Source organism: Natator depressus, chromosome 1, assembly GCF_965152275.1.
Source record: "Natator depressus isolate rNatDep1 chromosome 1, rNatDep2.hap1, whole genome shotgun sequence".
NCBI lineage: Eukaryota > Metazoa > Chordata > Testudines > Cheloniidae > Natator > Natator depressus.
Window position 1 is genome coordinate 207,435,028 of NC_134234.1, and position 15,824 is coordinate 207,450,851.

The 15,824-nt window shown below is 46.7% G+C and overlaps 1 protein-coding gene across 4 annotated transcripts in view; it reads right to left on the minus strand.

The window, feature by feature from the left end:
- Window positions 1-13,692: 13,692 nt before the first annotated feature.
- The window catches only part of ING4 (inhibitor of growth family member 4), a 42,691-nt gene continuing 40,559 nt past the window's right edge, over window positions 13,693-15,824 (minus strand). For 3 of the 4 annotated variants that reach the window (XM_074947935.1, XM_074947954.1, XM_074947965.1), the window contains 2 exons: window positions 15,356-15,417; window positions 13,699-15,069 (listed from right to left, as the gene is read on the minus strand). In XM_074947935.1, the coding sequence (XP_074804036.1) occupies window positions 15,030-15,069; window positions 15,356-15,417 (102 nt within the window). In that variant the 3' untranslated portion in view covers window positions 13,699-15,029. Of the gene's footprint in view, window positions 15,070-15,355; window positions 15,418-15,824 lie in introns of all 4 variants that reach the window. The other variant, XM_074947943.1, reaches the window with a different exon arrangement.

Genomic DNA, 15,824 nt, shown 5'->3' on the forward strand with positions numbered 1-15,824 from the left:
ATCAACGCCGATTTTGCAGAAGTGGTACGATCTTTGATTCTATGATCCTGATTTGCTTTTAGCTCTGACAGATGGTGCCGATGCTTTTGAGCTTGTGCCCCTCAGGTCTTTAGGTTTGATGGTGGTACCTGTACCCAAGAAACTGTGAGCCTCATGGGTACCATGCCACAGTGGTGCCTGTGCCAAAATGACTGATTGTGCCAGAGATCTCCTTTGATCAGTCAAGAGTTCAGTTTGGGAACTTGTGGCCCTCTTCTTAGAAGCCCTTGAGGGGAGTCAAATGCTTTCCTTAGGCTCTCCTTCCACGGAAGTTGATGGTCTTAGTAGTGACCATTGCTCTGGGGGAGTCTCAGGACTGGGATCAGAGGCCTGTCTAAGGGAACTCTCCATCATGAGTAGCTTAAGTTTTAACTCCTGCATTCTGGCCTTCAATTTTTGGCAGAATGTGCACTTCTGAGAAATGTGCACCTCTCTGAGGCACCAAATACAGCATGAGTGACCATAACTGATCGTTACTGCCTCCCTACAGGAGACGCAATATTTGAACTTGGAGGAGCCAGGCATAGCCCCTGATGGGGAGCTGGTCCCCAAAAAGGAGAGGGGGATGTGTCAACAAGACCAGGGAGAAAAAATGAAAGTATATATATTTTTTTTTAATGGGGAAAATTTTAAAACAAACTCTACTAGATGCTATGAAAAATAGAAACTCTACCAGCTATTATAAATTCAACACAAACTGCAAACTAAATCAGACTGCTAATCAAGCAGTCTCAGGCCAAGGGTGGCTGAGAAGGAACTGGGGGTGGTTTGCCGACACAGTGCTAGATAGCCTCGAGGCAAGGCATGAGAGAGGGAGAGTGCATGTGTGAGCTGAACTGACTCTGCTATCTAAAATCTCTGATCAGAGGCACAGGGATGCAGACACACCTGCAGTGGCGCACCCATAGGGATACTACTCGAAGAATAGTATGTGATCATGTAATAAAGGACTATCACAATGCATACACACAAGGGGGCTGAATTAAGGTTGCCCAGGCCACTGTAAATATTGTATTTGCTAATATTGGAGTGCTTGACTTTGCAACCTAAGAACATTTTTTATCAATGGGGGGAAGGGTTTTGTGCGCGCACACACACACACACTGATTTATATTATACACACACATAGATAGATGTTAAGGTTGAGAAAACATATAATTAATTTAGTGTAAAAACCAGATGTAATTATTCCCAAAACATTATAAAGCCAAGAAATTCGAGAGTTAAGGTTACATTAAAAAAAATCCAAACATGTTCAAGTATGGAAATGCATAGGTCAGTCATCCAAATGACCTTAATTCTGCTCCACAGGAACACTAATGCAATAACCATATGTTTCAGGCATTTTAGTGTTTGTGATACAAAGCTGAATTAAACTAAATTTAAAACACACAGTTTATTTTTTTTCCTTTACAGTCGCACTACAGGACAGTCACCATAGTTGAAGTATCAACCTTTCATTATTTATCTTAATTTCTATGGCCAGATCCCCTGAAATGCTATGGCTGCATTATGTCATCTTGCAACAGTGCAAAGCACCCATAACATACTGGATAATTAGACTGAGTGTACACATACAGACACACACACACACACACTTTTCCCTCCCTCCTGCCCTCCATGCACATACAACCCTCTACTGCCTTTCTTATGGAGTAGATCTCGTGTAACAGTTAGCTTAAAAAAAAGTACAAAAATTAATGGTCATTTTTGTCATTATTCTTCATCGTTCAAAGTTTCTCCTTCAGCAGAAAAATGCTCTATTTCATCCAATTCTACTAGGAACTGATCTTTCAAAATGGCCACTCTCTCTACAGTTTTCAATAGGATTGAGGCCACAGGTTGCCATCAAATAAGATGTTCTCTTTCAAAATGGCCACCCCTCTCATTATTCCAAATAGGAGTTAAAACAATCTGCCCTGACCAAAGATGGTGGCTCACTATACTTTCAGGAGATTGACTAGAAAACTGTGAAGTGCAGGTGAATGGAGGCAGTGGACATATTTGCTAAGGACAGCCTGTGGTCTCAGTTCAATTGGGAACAATAGGACATGACAGTCATTTTGACAGAGGGCAAGTTTTTTGGTAGAATTTTCTGTAATACAATATTATCCGTAAGCTACTGCTGAAGGAGCAACTTTCACTTTTGAAGAATGGCAAAAAATGACCATTAATTCTAAAATGTCTGCAAATGTAGCCAATACCCAAGATTGTAGTGATTTTAGCTACATAGGGAAATTGAAAAGTCTGCATTACTAGATTATTCTCATCATTTGGGACTGAAGATCACATACAGTGTTAAATTTCAAGGACTCCCTATAAAATGAATAATTTACAATTAAATACATTAGTTTGAGCTCTCAGAAAATACATCCTATAAAAAGTATAGGAAGTAATTTTAATAAAATGTGTTAATGACTTTTCAGATTCACAGAATTTAAGGCCACAAGGGACCATTCGAAAATCTAGTCTGCCATCCTGTACAACACAGGCCACAGAATTACATTCAGTTACCCCTGTACTGAACCCAATAACTTGTGTTGAATTAAACCTTATCTTCCTGAAAGTCATCCAGGCTTAATCTGAAGTATTCAAAAGATAGAGAATCCGTCACTTCCAATTTTCAACATATTGTACAGTGATCAAATCACCACCCCAGTCCTACTCACTTGTTTATATATCTAAGAATCACAGAGTCTTTTTTACTACATCACCACCCTGGATGTTCATGCTGACTTGTGTCCACTACAATCTCTCAATGCTTTCTGGTCACTACTGTCCAGGATACAGCCCCCTATTCTGTAAGTATGGCCAATACTCCTTGTTTCTCAATGTTTGACCTTCCATTTGGCTATATTAAAATCAACTGTTTGAATGAATTACCCACTCATCCAGATCACTCTGTATGACTGCCCTCCATCATCTTTAGGTATTTACCACTCATTAATCTTTATGGGATCTGCATATTTTACCAGCTGTGATTTTATATTTACCTCCAGATCACTGATTAAAAGGTTGAATAGGATTGGAGCTAGAACCTGTTCCCTGTGAAACCCCACTAAAAACACCCCTGTATAATGATTCCCCACTGACCGCTATTTTTTGAGATCTTTCAGTTAGCCAGTTCTTAATCCATTTAACATGTGCTTTATTGATATTGTATTGTGCATTTTTTAATCAGAATGCCAAAAGTCTATTAACACATGCATAGTTACCAGTGTTACTTTTATCGATCAGACTTGTAGTCTCATCAAACAATGAAATCAGGTTTTGTTTAAGAGCTATTTTCCATAAAACAAAGTTGACTGGTTTTACTTCCATCCTGTACATTTTTTAAAATTGAAACCCATAACAGCTTTTCCATTATTATGCCCAAAACTGATGTCAGGCTTGTGACAGGTTTGGTCACAGAGACCCCCTTGGTACTGTCACCTGATGTGCTGAAATTACCTCTGAGCCCGTTTTCCCTGCCAGCTTGGGACTCTAGAACTCTGCCTTGATGAGCCAGACATGCTAGCCTGCTGCAACACAGACCCAGGTCTGGTCCATGCCCTCAAAGCTGCAGACTTTAACTAAAAACTGCTCAGCAGGTTACTTGCCTCCAGCACCAAGACACCCAGCTCCCAATGGGATCCAAACCCCAAATAAATCCATTTTACTCTTTCGAAAGCTTATACAGGGTAAACTCATAAATTGTCTGCCCTCTACAACACTGATAGAGAGATATGCACAACTGTTTGCTCCCCCAGGTATTAATCACTTACTCTGGATTCATTAATAAATGAAAGTTATTTTATTAAGTATACACAGTAGGATTTAAGTGGTTTCAAGTAATAACAGACAGAACAAAGTAAGTCACCAAGCAAAATAAAGCAAAAACACGCCAGTCTAAGCCTAACACATTAAGAAACTGATTACAGGTAATATCTCACCCTTAGAGATGTTCCAATAAACTGCTTTCACAGACTAGATCCTTCCTAGTCTGGGCCCAATCCTTTCCCCTGGTACAGTCCTTGTTAGTTCCAGCAGACATCTTAGGTGTAAAGCAGGGGCTGTCTCATGACTAGCAGCCCCCTTTGTTTTGCTCCACCCCCTTTTATAGCTTTGGCACAAGGCAGGACTCTTTTGTCTCTCTGGGTCTCCACCCCTCCTTCTAAATGGAAAAGTACCAGATTTAAGATGGATTTCACTATCAGGTGACATGGTCGCATGTCACTGTAAGACCTCATTCTTCATTACCCACGGGCTGGCCCACACATACACAGGAAGGCTTGCAGGTAAATAAACCATCCACAACCAATTGTTCTAGTCAATGGGAGCCATCAAGATTCTAAACCACCATTAATGGCCCACATTTTGCAAAATTACAATAGGACTTCAGCGTTATACTTCATATTTCTAGCTTCAGATACAAGAATGATATATGCTTACAAATAGGATGAACACACTCAGTAGATTATAAGCTTTTTAATGATACCTTACAAGAGATATTTTGCATAAAGCATATTTCAGTTACATCATATTCACGTTCATAAGCATATTTTCATAAAGCATATGGAGTGCAACGTCACAAGGCTAACCAGCCTATAATTACCCAGGTAATCCTGCTCACCCTTTCTGAGTATTTGCACAAATTAGCACTCTTCCAGTCTTCGGAAATTTCCCCAGTATTGCAAGTTTTATTAAAAGTTAACATCAATGAGTCAGAGATCTCCTCACAAACTGTTTTAGAACTTTGGGGTGCAAGTTATCCAGCCCTGCTGGTTTAAACAGGTTTATCCTTAGTAGATGCTGTTAAATGTTCTCCTTATTCATTAGTGGACTGGAAAGTAATTAATCATCCTCATGTGCTACACGCATATCATCCTACTTCTTTCCAAACAGAGAAAGAAAATATTTATTGAACACTTGTCCTTTTCTGCATTATTAACAATGTTACCATATCTAGCTAGTAAAAGGCCTATTCTACTAATAAGAGGCCACAACTAGGATTTCATTTGCTCCTGATATACTTAAACTCTTTCTGATTGTCCTTAACCCTGCCAGCCATGGATTTTTCCCTAGTGTCTTTAACTCCCCTTATCAATTTTCTAAACTTCATATCTTCTAAGACGAATTGATCACTGGCTTGGAATTTGGTGGTTGGCTAGGATCCAGTGATTATGACCTGATAACATTCAATATGGGCAAACAGTGGACATTCCCAAATAACTGATTGGGAATGCCCATTGTTTGCCCATTTTGAATATCAGGTCATGATCACTGGATCCAAGCCAACCACCAACTTCCAGTCCAGCGATCAATTCATCTTTATCCCTTATACTGAGATCCAAAAAGTTGGGTACAATACCTTTTTTGTTAGATAAGGTATCATCATTCTTATTTGTATTGCCATAGTGCCTAGGAACCCTTGTGACAGACTAGGGCCCCATTTTGCTATGTGCTGTACAAACATGGAACAAAAAGATGGTCCCTGCCCCAAGATCTTACATTCTAAGTATTGCACCCAGTATCTAATTTGTAACCCAAAACTTTTTGGTTTGCAAAAGGTAAACATTTTTAGAAACTCTAATGATGTTGTGCTGGTGGCTGCATGAGACTGACAGCATAAGTCTCCCAAACTGAAGTCCCTCATAATAATATTTTTACCTACACCTTACATACAAGTGTTTAAGGAGTAGCTCATCCTGTTCTTTGGTTCAATTTGGTGGTCTGTAACAAACCCCCACTGTAAGGTCTGAGGGTCTTTTCTACAGTAAGCAGCAGCAGCCAGAATAGGACAGCAGCAGCCATGAATTAAGAAGCAGAGAGTCACATCCTCACATTCCATCTAAATTACATCAAAACAATGTAACAGCGGACTATTAAGAAGGCACTCCTGTCCTAATAGTACTCACCATCACCAGATAAAGAAAAAAAATGGTTACCTACCTTTCGTAACTGTTGTTCTTCAAGGTGTGTTGCTCATGTCCATTCCATGCTAGGTGTATACGTGCCCATGTGCACAGCTGCTAGAGACTTTTTGCTTTAGTGGTATCTGTAGGGCTGGCTCTGGCGCCCTCTGGAGTGCCACGCTCATGCGCCGGTATATTAGGCACCACCAGCCCTGCCCCCTCTCAGTTCCTTCTTGCCATCAATTCTGACAGCGGGGACAGAGGGCGGGTCATGGAATGGACATGAGCAACAAATCTTGAAGAACAACAGTTACGAAGGGTAGGTACCAGTTTTTTCTTCTTTGAGTGCTTGCTTAGGTCAATTCCATGTTAGGTGACCCACAAGCAGTTTCCCTGGAGGTGGGCTCAGAGTTAATGATCTTGCGGCTTGCAACACTGCTCTACTGAAACTTGCGTCATCCCATGCCTGCTGGGTAGTGACATAATGCGATGCAAAGGTGTGGACCGAGGACCAGGTCGTAGCTCTGCAGATGTCCTATTTCAGAACTTGTGCAAGGAAAGCTGTTGATGAGGTCTGAGCTCTGGTAGGACGGGTGGTCACGGTAGCTGGCGGTGACACCCCTGCTTGCTTATAGCAGAACCTGATACATGTGGCTACCATGAGTAGATACCCTGGGCGGAAACCAGCAGGCCTTTCATCCTGTCTGCCACTGCAACAGAGAGCTGCGTCAATTTAGGAAAGGACTTGGTTCTCTCAAGGTAGAAAGCCAGCACCCTTCTAACACCAGGGTATGTAGCCTGAGTTCCTTGCTAGACTTATGAGGCTTGGGATAAAATACCAGCAGGAATATATCCTGATTATTGTGGAACGGTGACACCACCTTCAGCAAGAAGGCTGGGGTGGGGGGGGGGGCGGCGGGGCACAGCTAGACCATATCCTTGTAGAACATCATATACAGTGGTTCTGATGTGAGCGCTCTAATTTTGGAAACTCTGCAGGCTGAAGTGATTGCGATCAGGAAGGAAACCTTCCTCAAGAGGAGTAGCAGGAACACAAAGATAATGGCTCAAAGGGTGGCCCTGTGAGCTTAGGCCACACCAGGTTTAGATCCCAAGGCAGGATAGGGTCATGAACTTCAGCATAAAGTCGCTCTATGCCTTTCAGAAATCTGACCGTCATATCATGGGAAAAAAGCAGATCTGCCCTGAAACAACGGATGAAAGGCCGAGATGGCCACTAAGTGGACCCTGATTGATGAAAGAGTCAGACCTTGGTGCTTTAGATGCAACAGGTAGTCTAGGATGGATTATAGTGAGATCTGGTGTGGAGGTAGGTTCTGGCCCAAGACCCAACATGAAAAAAGCTTCCATTTGGCCAGGTAGGTAGCCCTGGTGGAGGGCTTTCTACTGCTCACCAAGATCTGCTGAACTTGAGCTGAGCAAGCCTGCTCCTCCACATTCAGCCATGCAGCAACCATGCCATCAAGTGGAGGGGTGCTGGATTCAGGTGTAGCAAGAGGCCATGGTTCTGCGACAGCAGGTCCGGCTGGAGCAGGAGCTCCAATGGAGCTGCTACCAAAAGCTCTAACAGCGTGCTGAAGTTGATGCAGCCACACCGGAGCTATCAGGATAACCTTTGCTCCCGACCACAGGTAACCTCTGTTGAGCCTGTGGATCAGGCAGAACCGGTGACGCTTCCTGTTCTGGTCCACGTGGGGAGTCCCCCACCTTTGGAAAATGCAGTTGACCACCTATAGGTGGAGAGACCACTTGTGGCAAGGCGAGAAAGACCTGCTGAGATGATCTGCCAACGCATTCTTGGTGCCAAGCAGGTGAGACACCATGAGATGAATGGCGTGCTGGACGCAGAAGTCCCATAGCTGGAGAGCCTCTTGGCACAGGCCTAACAAGCGGGCTCCGCCCTGCTTGTTGATGTGAAACATCACTATGGTATTGTCTGTCAGGACTCAGACCTTGCCCTCCAGAAAACGGAGGAAAGCTTGACAGGCCAGCCAAACCGCCTTGAGCTCCCTGATGTTTATATGCAAGGAACGATCTTTCTGCAACCAAAGAACTTGCATGCTGATGTTGCTGAGGTGGGCTCTCCAGCCCAAGTCTGATACATTGGAGACAAAGGTTACTGCAGGACATGGGTTCATGAAGGGAATGCCCTCCAACACTGATTCCACCCCAAGGAAGCCAGGATGTGTGATGGGACTGTGATCACCTGTTCCAAATCGCGTCTGCCTGGCATGTAGATCGAAGCCAGCCACACTTGCAGGGGTCTGAAATGCAGACATGCATGCCGGACCACGTAAGTACCTGCTGCCATGTAGCCTAACAGCTTGAGCCATACATGGGAAGTTGTGAGCAGGTGGGTTCTCATGTGGGTTATGAGGTCCGACATGGCTCAGAACCTAGACTCTAGAAGGAAGGCCTTGGCTTGGGTAGAATTGAGTACTGCTCCTATAAACTCTATCCATTGCACTGGTGACAGAGTTGATTTCTGTTAGTTTATAAGAGGTGGGCAAACTATGGCCCACGGGACCGTCCTGTCTGGCCCCTGAGCTCCTGGCCCAGGAGGCTAGCTCTCAGTCCCTCCCCTCCTGTCCCCCCTCCCCCGCAGGCAGCACTATGGGCAGCGGGGCTGCCCGCTCAATGTGTCTGGCTCCAGCTGAGTGGCATGGCAGCCAGACATGCTGCTCTGAGCGGCATGGTAAGGGACCGGGGTGTTGGATAAGGGGCAGAGGGTCCCGGGGGCAGTCAGGGAACAGGGGGCGGTTGGATATGCCAGAGGTTCAGGGGGGGCAGTCAGGGGACAGGGAGGGAGTTATATAGGGGGTGGGGTCCCAGGGGGCGGTTGTCCCAGGAGGGGGCAGTCAGGGGACAAGGAGCAGGGGGGTTGGATGGGTGGGAAGTTCTGAAGGGGGCAGTCAGGGGGCAGGAAGTGGGAGGGGGCAGATAGGGGGCAGGGGCCAGGCTGTTTGGGGAGGCACAGCCTTCCCTACCTGGCCCTCCATACAGTTTTGCACCCCGATATGGCCCTCAGGCCAAAAAGTTTGCCCACCCCTGGTTTATAAGCAGGCCCAGATCCTGAGAGGTGAACCTCACCAAGTTGAGGCTGCATTGTACCTGAGTTTGTGACCTGTTTCTGACCAGTCAGTTATCAAGGTAAGGACACCCCTCGATGCCTCAGGTAAGTGGCCACTATGGCCATACACTTTGTGAACACCCTTGGGGTGATTCAGTGGCCAAAGGGCAGGGCCATGAACTAGTAGTGGCATTGACCCACTACAAAGCGCAGAAACCTTCTGTGTCCTTGGAAAATGGAGATATAGAAATAAGCATCCTTCAAATTGAGGGCGGCAAACCAGTCTCCTGGATCCAGAGAAGGAATGATGGAGGCCAGGGAGACCATGTGGAACTTCAACTTCTTGAGATATTTGTTGAGGCGACACAGGTCTAGGATGGGTCTGAGGCCCCTTTCGGCCTTCAGGATTAGGAAATACTGGGAGAAAAACCTTTTCCCTCATGTCTTGAGGGACTTCCTCTACAACCCCCACCCTTAGGAGGGTTTCTACCTCCTGGTCGAGGAGTTGCCCCAGAGAAGGGTCCCTGAAGAGGGACGTGGAGGTGGGGTGGGAGGGAGGAAAACTGCAGGGTGTACCCAGAGGTTACAGTGCTCAGCACCCAGCGGTCCAAAGCAATTTGGAACCAGGCAGTACGGAAAGGGAATAAACGATTGAAAAATAAACGGGTGGGGGAGAGGAGGGCTGGATCTGATAAATCTGGTACTCCGTCCTTGGGCGCACCCTCAAAATGCCTGTCTCGGGCCACCTGACTGACATGCAGAGCCTGATTGGGAGGCTGAGGACGGGGTGGGACAATGGTATTTGAAGCCCTTGTCTCTGTCCCTTCTCTTGTAGGAGCCTTGTCTCAAGGAGCCCGAGACCCTCAGTGGTGGGGGAGAAGGCCGGAATGACTTCCTGGAGGTCTGCGGTGTGGAAAGCCCCATGGAGCGGAGCATGGCATGGGAGTCTTTCAGGCCTTGTAGCCTGGCATCCGTTTGCTCCAAGAACAGAGCATTGCCTTCAAACGGGAGGTCCTGGATGGATTGTTGGACCTCTAGGGAGAGGCCAGAGGACTGCAGCCACAAACTCTGCCTCATCGACACAGCCGTAGCCATAGACCTGGCTGCCAAGTCTGCCACATCCAAAGCCGTATGGAGTGAGGCCCTGGCTACTGACCTGCCTTTCTCCAGAATAGACCTGAACCCTTGGCCCAGGTCTTGCGGCAGGAAATGTTTAAATTTTGCCAGCGAGTCCCACAAGTTGTAATTATATCTACCCAGCAGCGCCTACTGGTTAGATATCCTCAGCTAGAGACGCACAGTCAAATAAATTTTCCTTCCAAAGAGGTCCAACATTTTTGCATCCTTATTTTCAGGCGTGGCTCTTGCCTGTCCCTTCCTGTCCTTTTGTTCACCACTGATACTATGAATGAACCCGGGGGTGGGTGGGAGTATAGGTATTCATACCGTTTGGCGGGCACATAATACTTCTTTAAAGCCCTCTTTGATATGGGCAGCAAAGAGGACAGGGTTTGCCACAGGGCCTTTACTACCTTTGATCACCCCTTTATTCACAGGTAGTGCCATCTTGGCAGATGTTGGGGTGCCAAGATGTCAAAGAGGCTGTCTGCTTGTTCTGCAAGCTCCTCAGCCTGTAGGCCCAGATTTGAGGCCACCCTTTTAAGCAGTTCTTTGTGGGCCATAAAGTCATCGGGAGGGAGTGGGTGAGATGGGCCCATGACCACCTCATCAGGGGAAGAGGAAGAGGAAGGTAAACCGGGAGGGGCTGGGCCACACACACTACCCCAAGAGAGTCTTCCCCAGCAACTGACGTCTGTCATCAGGTACCAGAGTCAGAATCCGATTCCAGGTCCGGTCCTGGTGCCAGTGGTACTGCAGGCAGCTTCTTGGAGGGCCCCACTGAGGAACGCTGTGAGTATGGCCCTGGCGTTATGGGGAGGCCCCAGGGATTCCAATAAGGCCACTGGATCGGCCACTGGCTCTGTGGCCAGGCACCCATCGCGGGCCCTGCCATGTCTGGTGCCCCAGTGAATGGTTCCCCCTTTGAATTCTGGGGAAGACTCCTCCCTTCCTTACCATGGAGGTGCTGTCAGAGCCTCCCTCTGCCATCAAGGCTGGAGAATGGTGCTGGGGTCATGGCGATTGGTGGTACCACGTAGGTGGAGACTGATAGTGGGACGGTGGTGAGAGCCGACGGACTGGAGACTGGGGTGTGGGTGACCTGCGCTGAGGAGATGGCAACCGCTGTCTTTAAAATGCAGGTCGGTGCCAAGGAGATTGAAGCCTCGCCAGTGATGAATCACATCGTTGGAGAACACGAAGGTGGTGATGGACTGGTGCCAAGTCTCCGGGGATTGATGGTGCCTGCGGAACCTTTGCCATCTCCACTGGCTGGGAGTCTTGTCATGTAGGTGGTACCGTGAGAGCCATGAGGTCTCTCACCACCTGAAACGCCTCTGGCATCGAAGGCACCATCAACCACGCTGGCCCCCTACCGCTCCCAGGAGTCAGAGGCAGGTTCTTGGATGGGCTAGGGGCTCTCGAGGCTGCCACCCCTGGGCTCTCAAGTGCAGGCAGGTGGCCCGACATGGGTCCTTTGCCTGCTGATTGTGCCTTGTCCTCATTGGAAGCTGGGAAGCGCCCCACTGCTTTATGCGCTTCCTGGGCACCGGTGACAGGGAGTGATGCCATGGAGAGCTCGGAGCTGGAGGGGCACTCCAAACTGACCCGGACATGTTCTGTGCTGAGTCAGACCTCGAGGGGTCTGACACCGGTCTAAGAACTGCCTCCATTAATAGTGCATTTAAGTGGATGTCCCTGTCCTTTTGGGTCCTTGGCTTAAGGTTTTACAAATTCAGTACTTGACCTTGACATGCGCTTCCCCCAAACACTTCAAGCAGCTTGTGTGAAGGTCACTAACCTGCATCGGCTTATTACAAGCGAAGCATAGCTTGAAACCCGGGGACTGGGGCATGCCCTGTCCCTGGAACAACGTCCCAACAGGGAATCATAGAATATCAGGGTTGGAAGGGACCTCAGGAGGTCATCTAGTCCAACCCCCTGCTCAAAGCAGGACCATTCCCCAATTTTTGCCCCAACTCCCTAAATGGCCCCCTCAAGGACTGAACTCACAGCCCTGCGTTTAGCAGGGCAATGCTAAAACCACTGAGCTATCCCTCCCCCCACTCTAACTGTAACTAACTCTACCCCAACTGCTAACAATACTAACTATCCGAAAACTATAGTACACAAACAGTTCGAAGAGACCACTATCACACTTGCTGAACAAGAGCGAAAGAGGCGTTCCAGCATCTGTCAAGGGCGATAAGAAGAAACTGAGAGGGCGTAGGGCCGGTAGCGCCTAATATGCTGGTGCATGAGTGCGGCACTCCAGAGGACACCAGAGCCAGCCCTATGGATACCACTAAGGAAAAGTGTCTGGCAGCCATGCACGTGTGCGCACACACACCTAGCATGGAATCGACATTAGCAAGCACTCAAAGAACAAATCTTAAGATGGTTAAAGAAAACTTTGTTTGACAGCATTCTGTCTCGCCAGGAATCATTGAACAGCTGTGATTGTGAAATCTATACTTTAGTGTTTTGCCTTTATGGTCCCTACTTCTCTATTGTTCATCTGTATGGACTCTGTCTGATTCTTTAATTGTTTCTATCTGTTGCATAATTAATTTTGCAAGATTTAAATCAACTAAGGTGGCGGAGTGTAACTGGTTAAAGAATTGTTTCATAAGGGGCTAGGATTGGTGAAAAATACTGCTTCGTAGTACTTTACTTGAAAATGATTGGTTAAAGTATAGCTAAGCAGGACTTAGTTTAACTATGTAACTGGAGTCCAAAAGGAAGTTCTTTGGAACCTAACTCCAGCACATAGCCCAAGATCAGAGCTGCCAGACCTCAACACTCTGCCGAGCATACCATGCAGAAGCTGGAGCCCTGGACAACTTGATCCTGACTAGCCACTAAGAAAAGTTCGTCTGCCTTATTGGGAGTGGTGAGCATTGCATGCTTAGCATATGTGTTGTTTTGGTAACTGTTAATAAACAAACAGAGGTTAAGGATATTATTGTGTAAGGCTCTCTCACTGGTAAAGGCCTCACAAACACACAGAAGATTATGCCCTGATCCCTGGGAACTGGGTCAGGGTGGGTGCCTTTCACCCAGAGCCCTATAACTGGGAAAGGGTGGGGGTGCCTAAATTAACCATGTTATCCCTTGAGTGCACAGAAGGGTAAAGGTGGGGTGCCATAGAGTGTGTGGGAACACCCACCATTCATCAGTATCCCCCCTGGGCTTTGTTAGTAAGCACATTAATCCATATGATCAGCACAGCTGGGAAAAAATAATGGCAAATATTTTACTCACCAAAAAGTACAATTTTGTTTGACCCAAAATGATTTGCGTTGAGTTTGCCCAGTTATGACCGAACCAAAAAAAAAAAAAAAAAAAAAAAAGAAATGTTTTTGAGATGTTGAAACAAAGCATTTTGTTTTCATATGACAGCTTTTCATTTTGATTTTTGAAATTTTAACAAAAGTAAAGGAGGACTAGATTCACCAAATGGTTTTTCCCTCAAGCTCTCCTGTTGAAGCTATTCCACCTTTTATAAATAAATATTTCTTAGAGTAGACTTGCACTTGAGACTCCCACATCCCAGGCAGTGCCCTAACTACTAGGCTAAAAGCTATGAGGAGATCACCATAACCACCTCCTCTTCCAGCTGTTTTCTGAATCTAGTTCTCCCCAGCCTTTGTTAAAATGCCCAAAATCAAACAAAAAAATCCAAGTTGAATAATAACAAAAAATGTTTCATATGACCCTACTAGAAATTTTTCCAACTTTTCAATTCACAAAAAAATCGGAAATTTTTCATTTTCAGTTTGATCCAAAATGAAACTTTTATTTGATTTTTTGGAAATGCTAGCGAACCTAAAAAGATTCACCTACGTCATCTTCTGAGTTATCAATAACTCTAAAATAGGTAATGGTGTCTTTAATGTAGAGTGCAACCCTATCCTCCACCAACACCTCTTTTACCCACTGAGGGGATCTACAGAAGGTTTCTGTGTCATCCTTCACAGGTCAGAGCCAAGACCCACAATCACAGACCCTGGCAAATGCTGGGGTGTTTGTTTCAATGGGTTTTATTTAATTCCATATTTTACAAGGTGGATCTGGATTCCCAAACTTCCCATCACCAGGAGAACAAAGGATCTTGGACAGCAATAAGGATTGGGGAACTCTGGGTCACAAGCACAGGTGATACAAAACCAGTTCCACCTAAACTCACGAATGCTTCCTCTTTCCTGTAAGACACAGTACACTACCCATTCCTGAGATATTCCGCCAGAAGGGGAATAAATGAGACTCAGGCTCTCTCTAAACTCCCTCCTCTCCCACATACAACAGAGACCACTTGGTACTGGAGGTGATAGTGGAATGTAAGGTAGGGCAGGGAAGGACTAAGGGATCCAACTTTTCAACCAACCTGTAAGATGAAGAGGTGGCCTGCTTACCCCCCACGCCCAGGAAAGATCTAATAAAATCAGGAGCCTATAAAGTTTGGGGAGACTTACCTCCTTCCCCTGGGCATTCAGGTAATCTTTCACTTCCCTGACTAAGTCTGGCTTCCCCAAGGAGAGATGCAGGCAATGGACTCTAAGTGGGGAGAAGGGTGAGCCATGGAAATCAGGGGACCATCCAACCCCTAGGAATCTGGGGGCTACCTAGCTACCCTCATTCCCTCTGGGATTCAGAGACCTGTTCTAGAACAGCACACAAAGGACCTCCAAGGGGAATCTGAAGGTAGCACGGGATACAGAACACATTGGAACTGTCATGAGGGCACAGCCCATTCAAAGGTCACCCTAACCACAAACAGGGCAAGACTCCCCGCAACCTCAAGGCCCAGGGGCTGGGGGAGCCTTGATGAGGCCCTAGTAGAAGAGATGGGACTCTGGCCACTGCACCAGGGGGCTCTAGGGATTTTATTTCTTCTTCCTCTCCTGGGAACAGCGAGGGCAGAACCTGGTAGGAAAAGGAGAGAGAAGGCAGCAGTTATGGCGTGGGAGGGACCCACCAATACACAAAGCCTATGGGACCCTCCTTAGTGCCCCCCCAAATACAGCCACACACACAGAAGCCCTTAAACACACACAACCCCCAATAACTCTTCACTGAGATGCAGTCCCAACACCCCCTAACGTCCATAGTCACCCCGCCCCAGAACGTCCCGCTCCAGACACCCATGGGACTCCCCAGTGATTTATAGCCTCTTGAAACCTCTGATGTCCTTGTTTCAGCACCCACTCACCATTTCCCTCTCGGCTTTGTCGTCAGGCCCACACAGGCGAAATGGAACCACTCAATGGAGCACTGATGTGGGATGAAGAGCACAGAGTCAGTCGTACAGTAGAGTTTCCTTCCCTCCTGAGTCTTTTGGGGGCTACCAACACCCCCTCAGCATTTGATCACATAACCTCCCCTTGCAACTCCTCAGCAGTGACCACATCAATATTCAGGATTGTGGAAGTGGATTGAGAAACTCACCTAATTCCTACTCTGTTTTAAGGCTTCCCTCCTCCTGGACTCCAGACTTGTCCAAGACAAAAATCTGTCCCTTAAGGGTCTCTCTAAAATGTGCATCCTCCTTAATTCTCCCCTCTCACATAATCTGTACATACACCCTCAACCTGCAGGTGTCACTGCTTGAGATAGCAGGGCCCACATAAGCAGAACCAGATTTCCAGTGTGAGTCTCACCCCGCCCCCATTCTCTCCAAG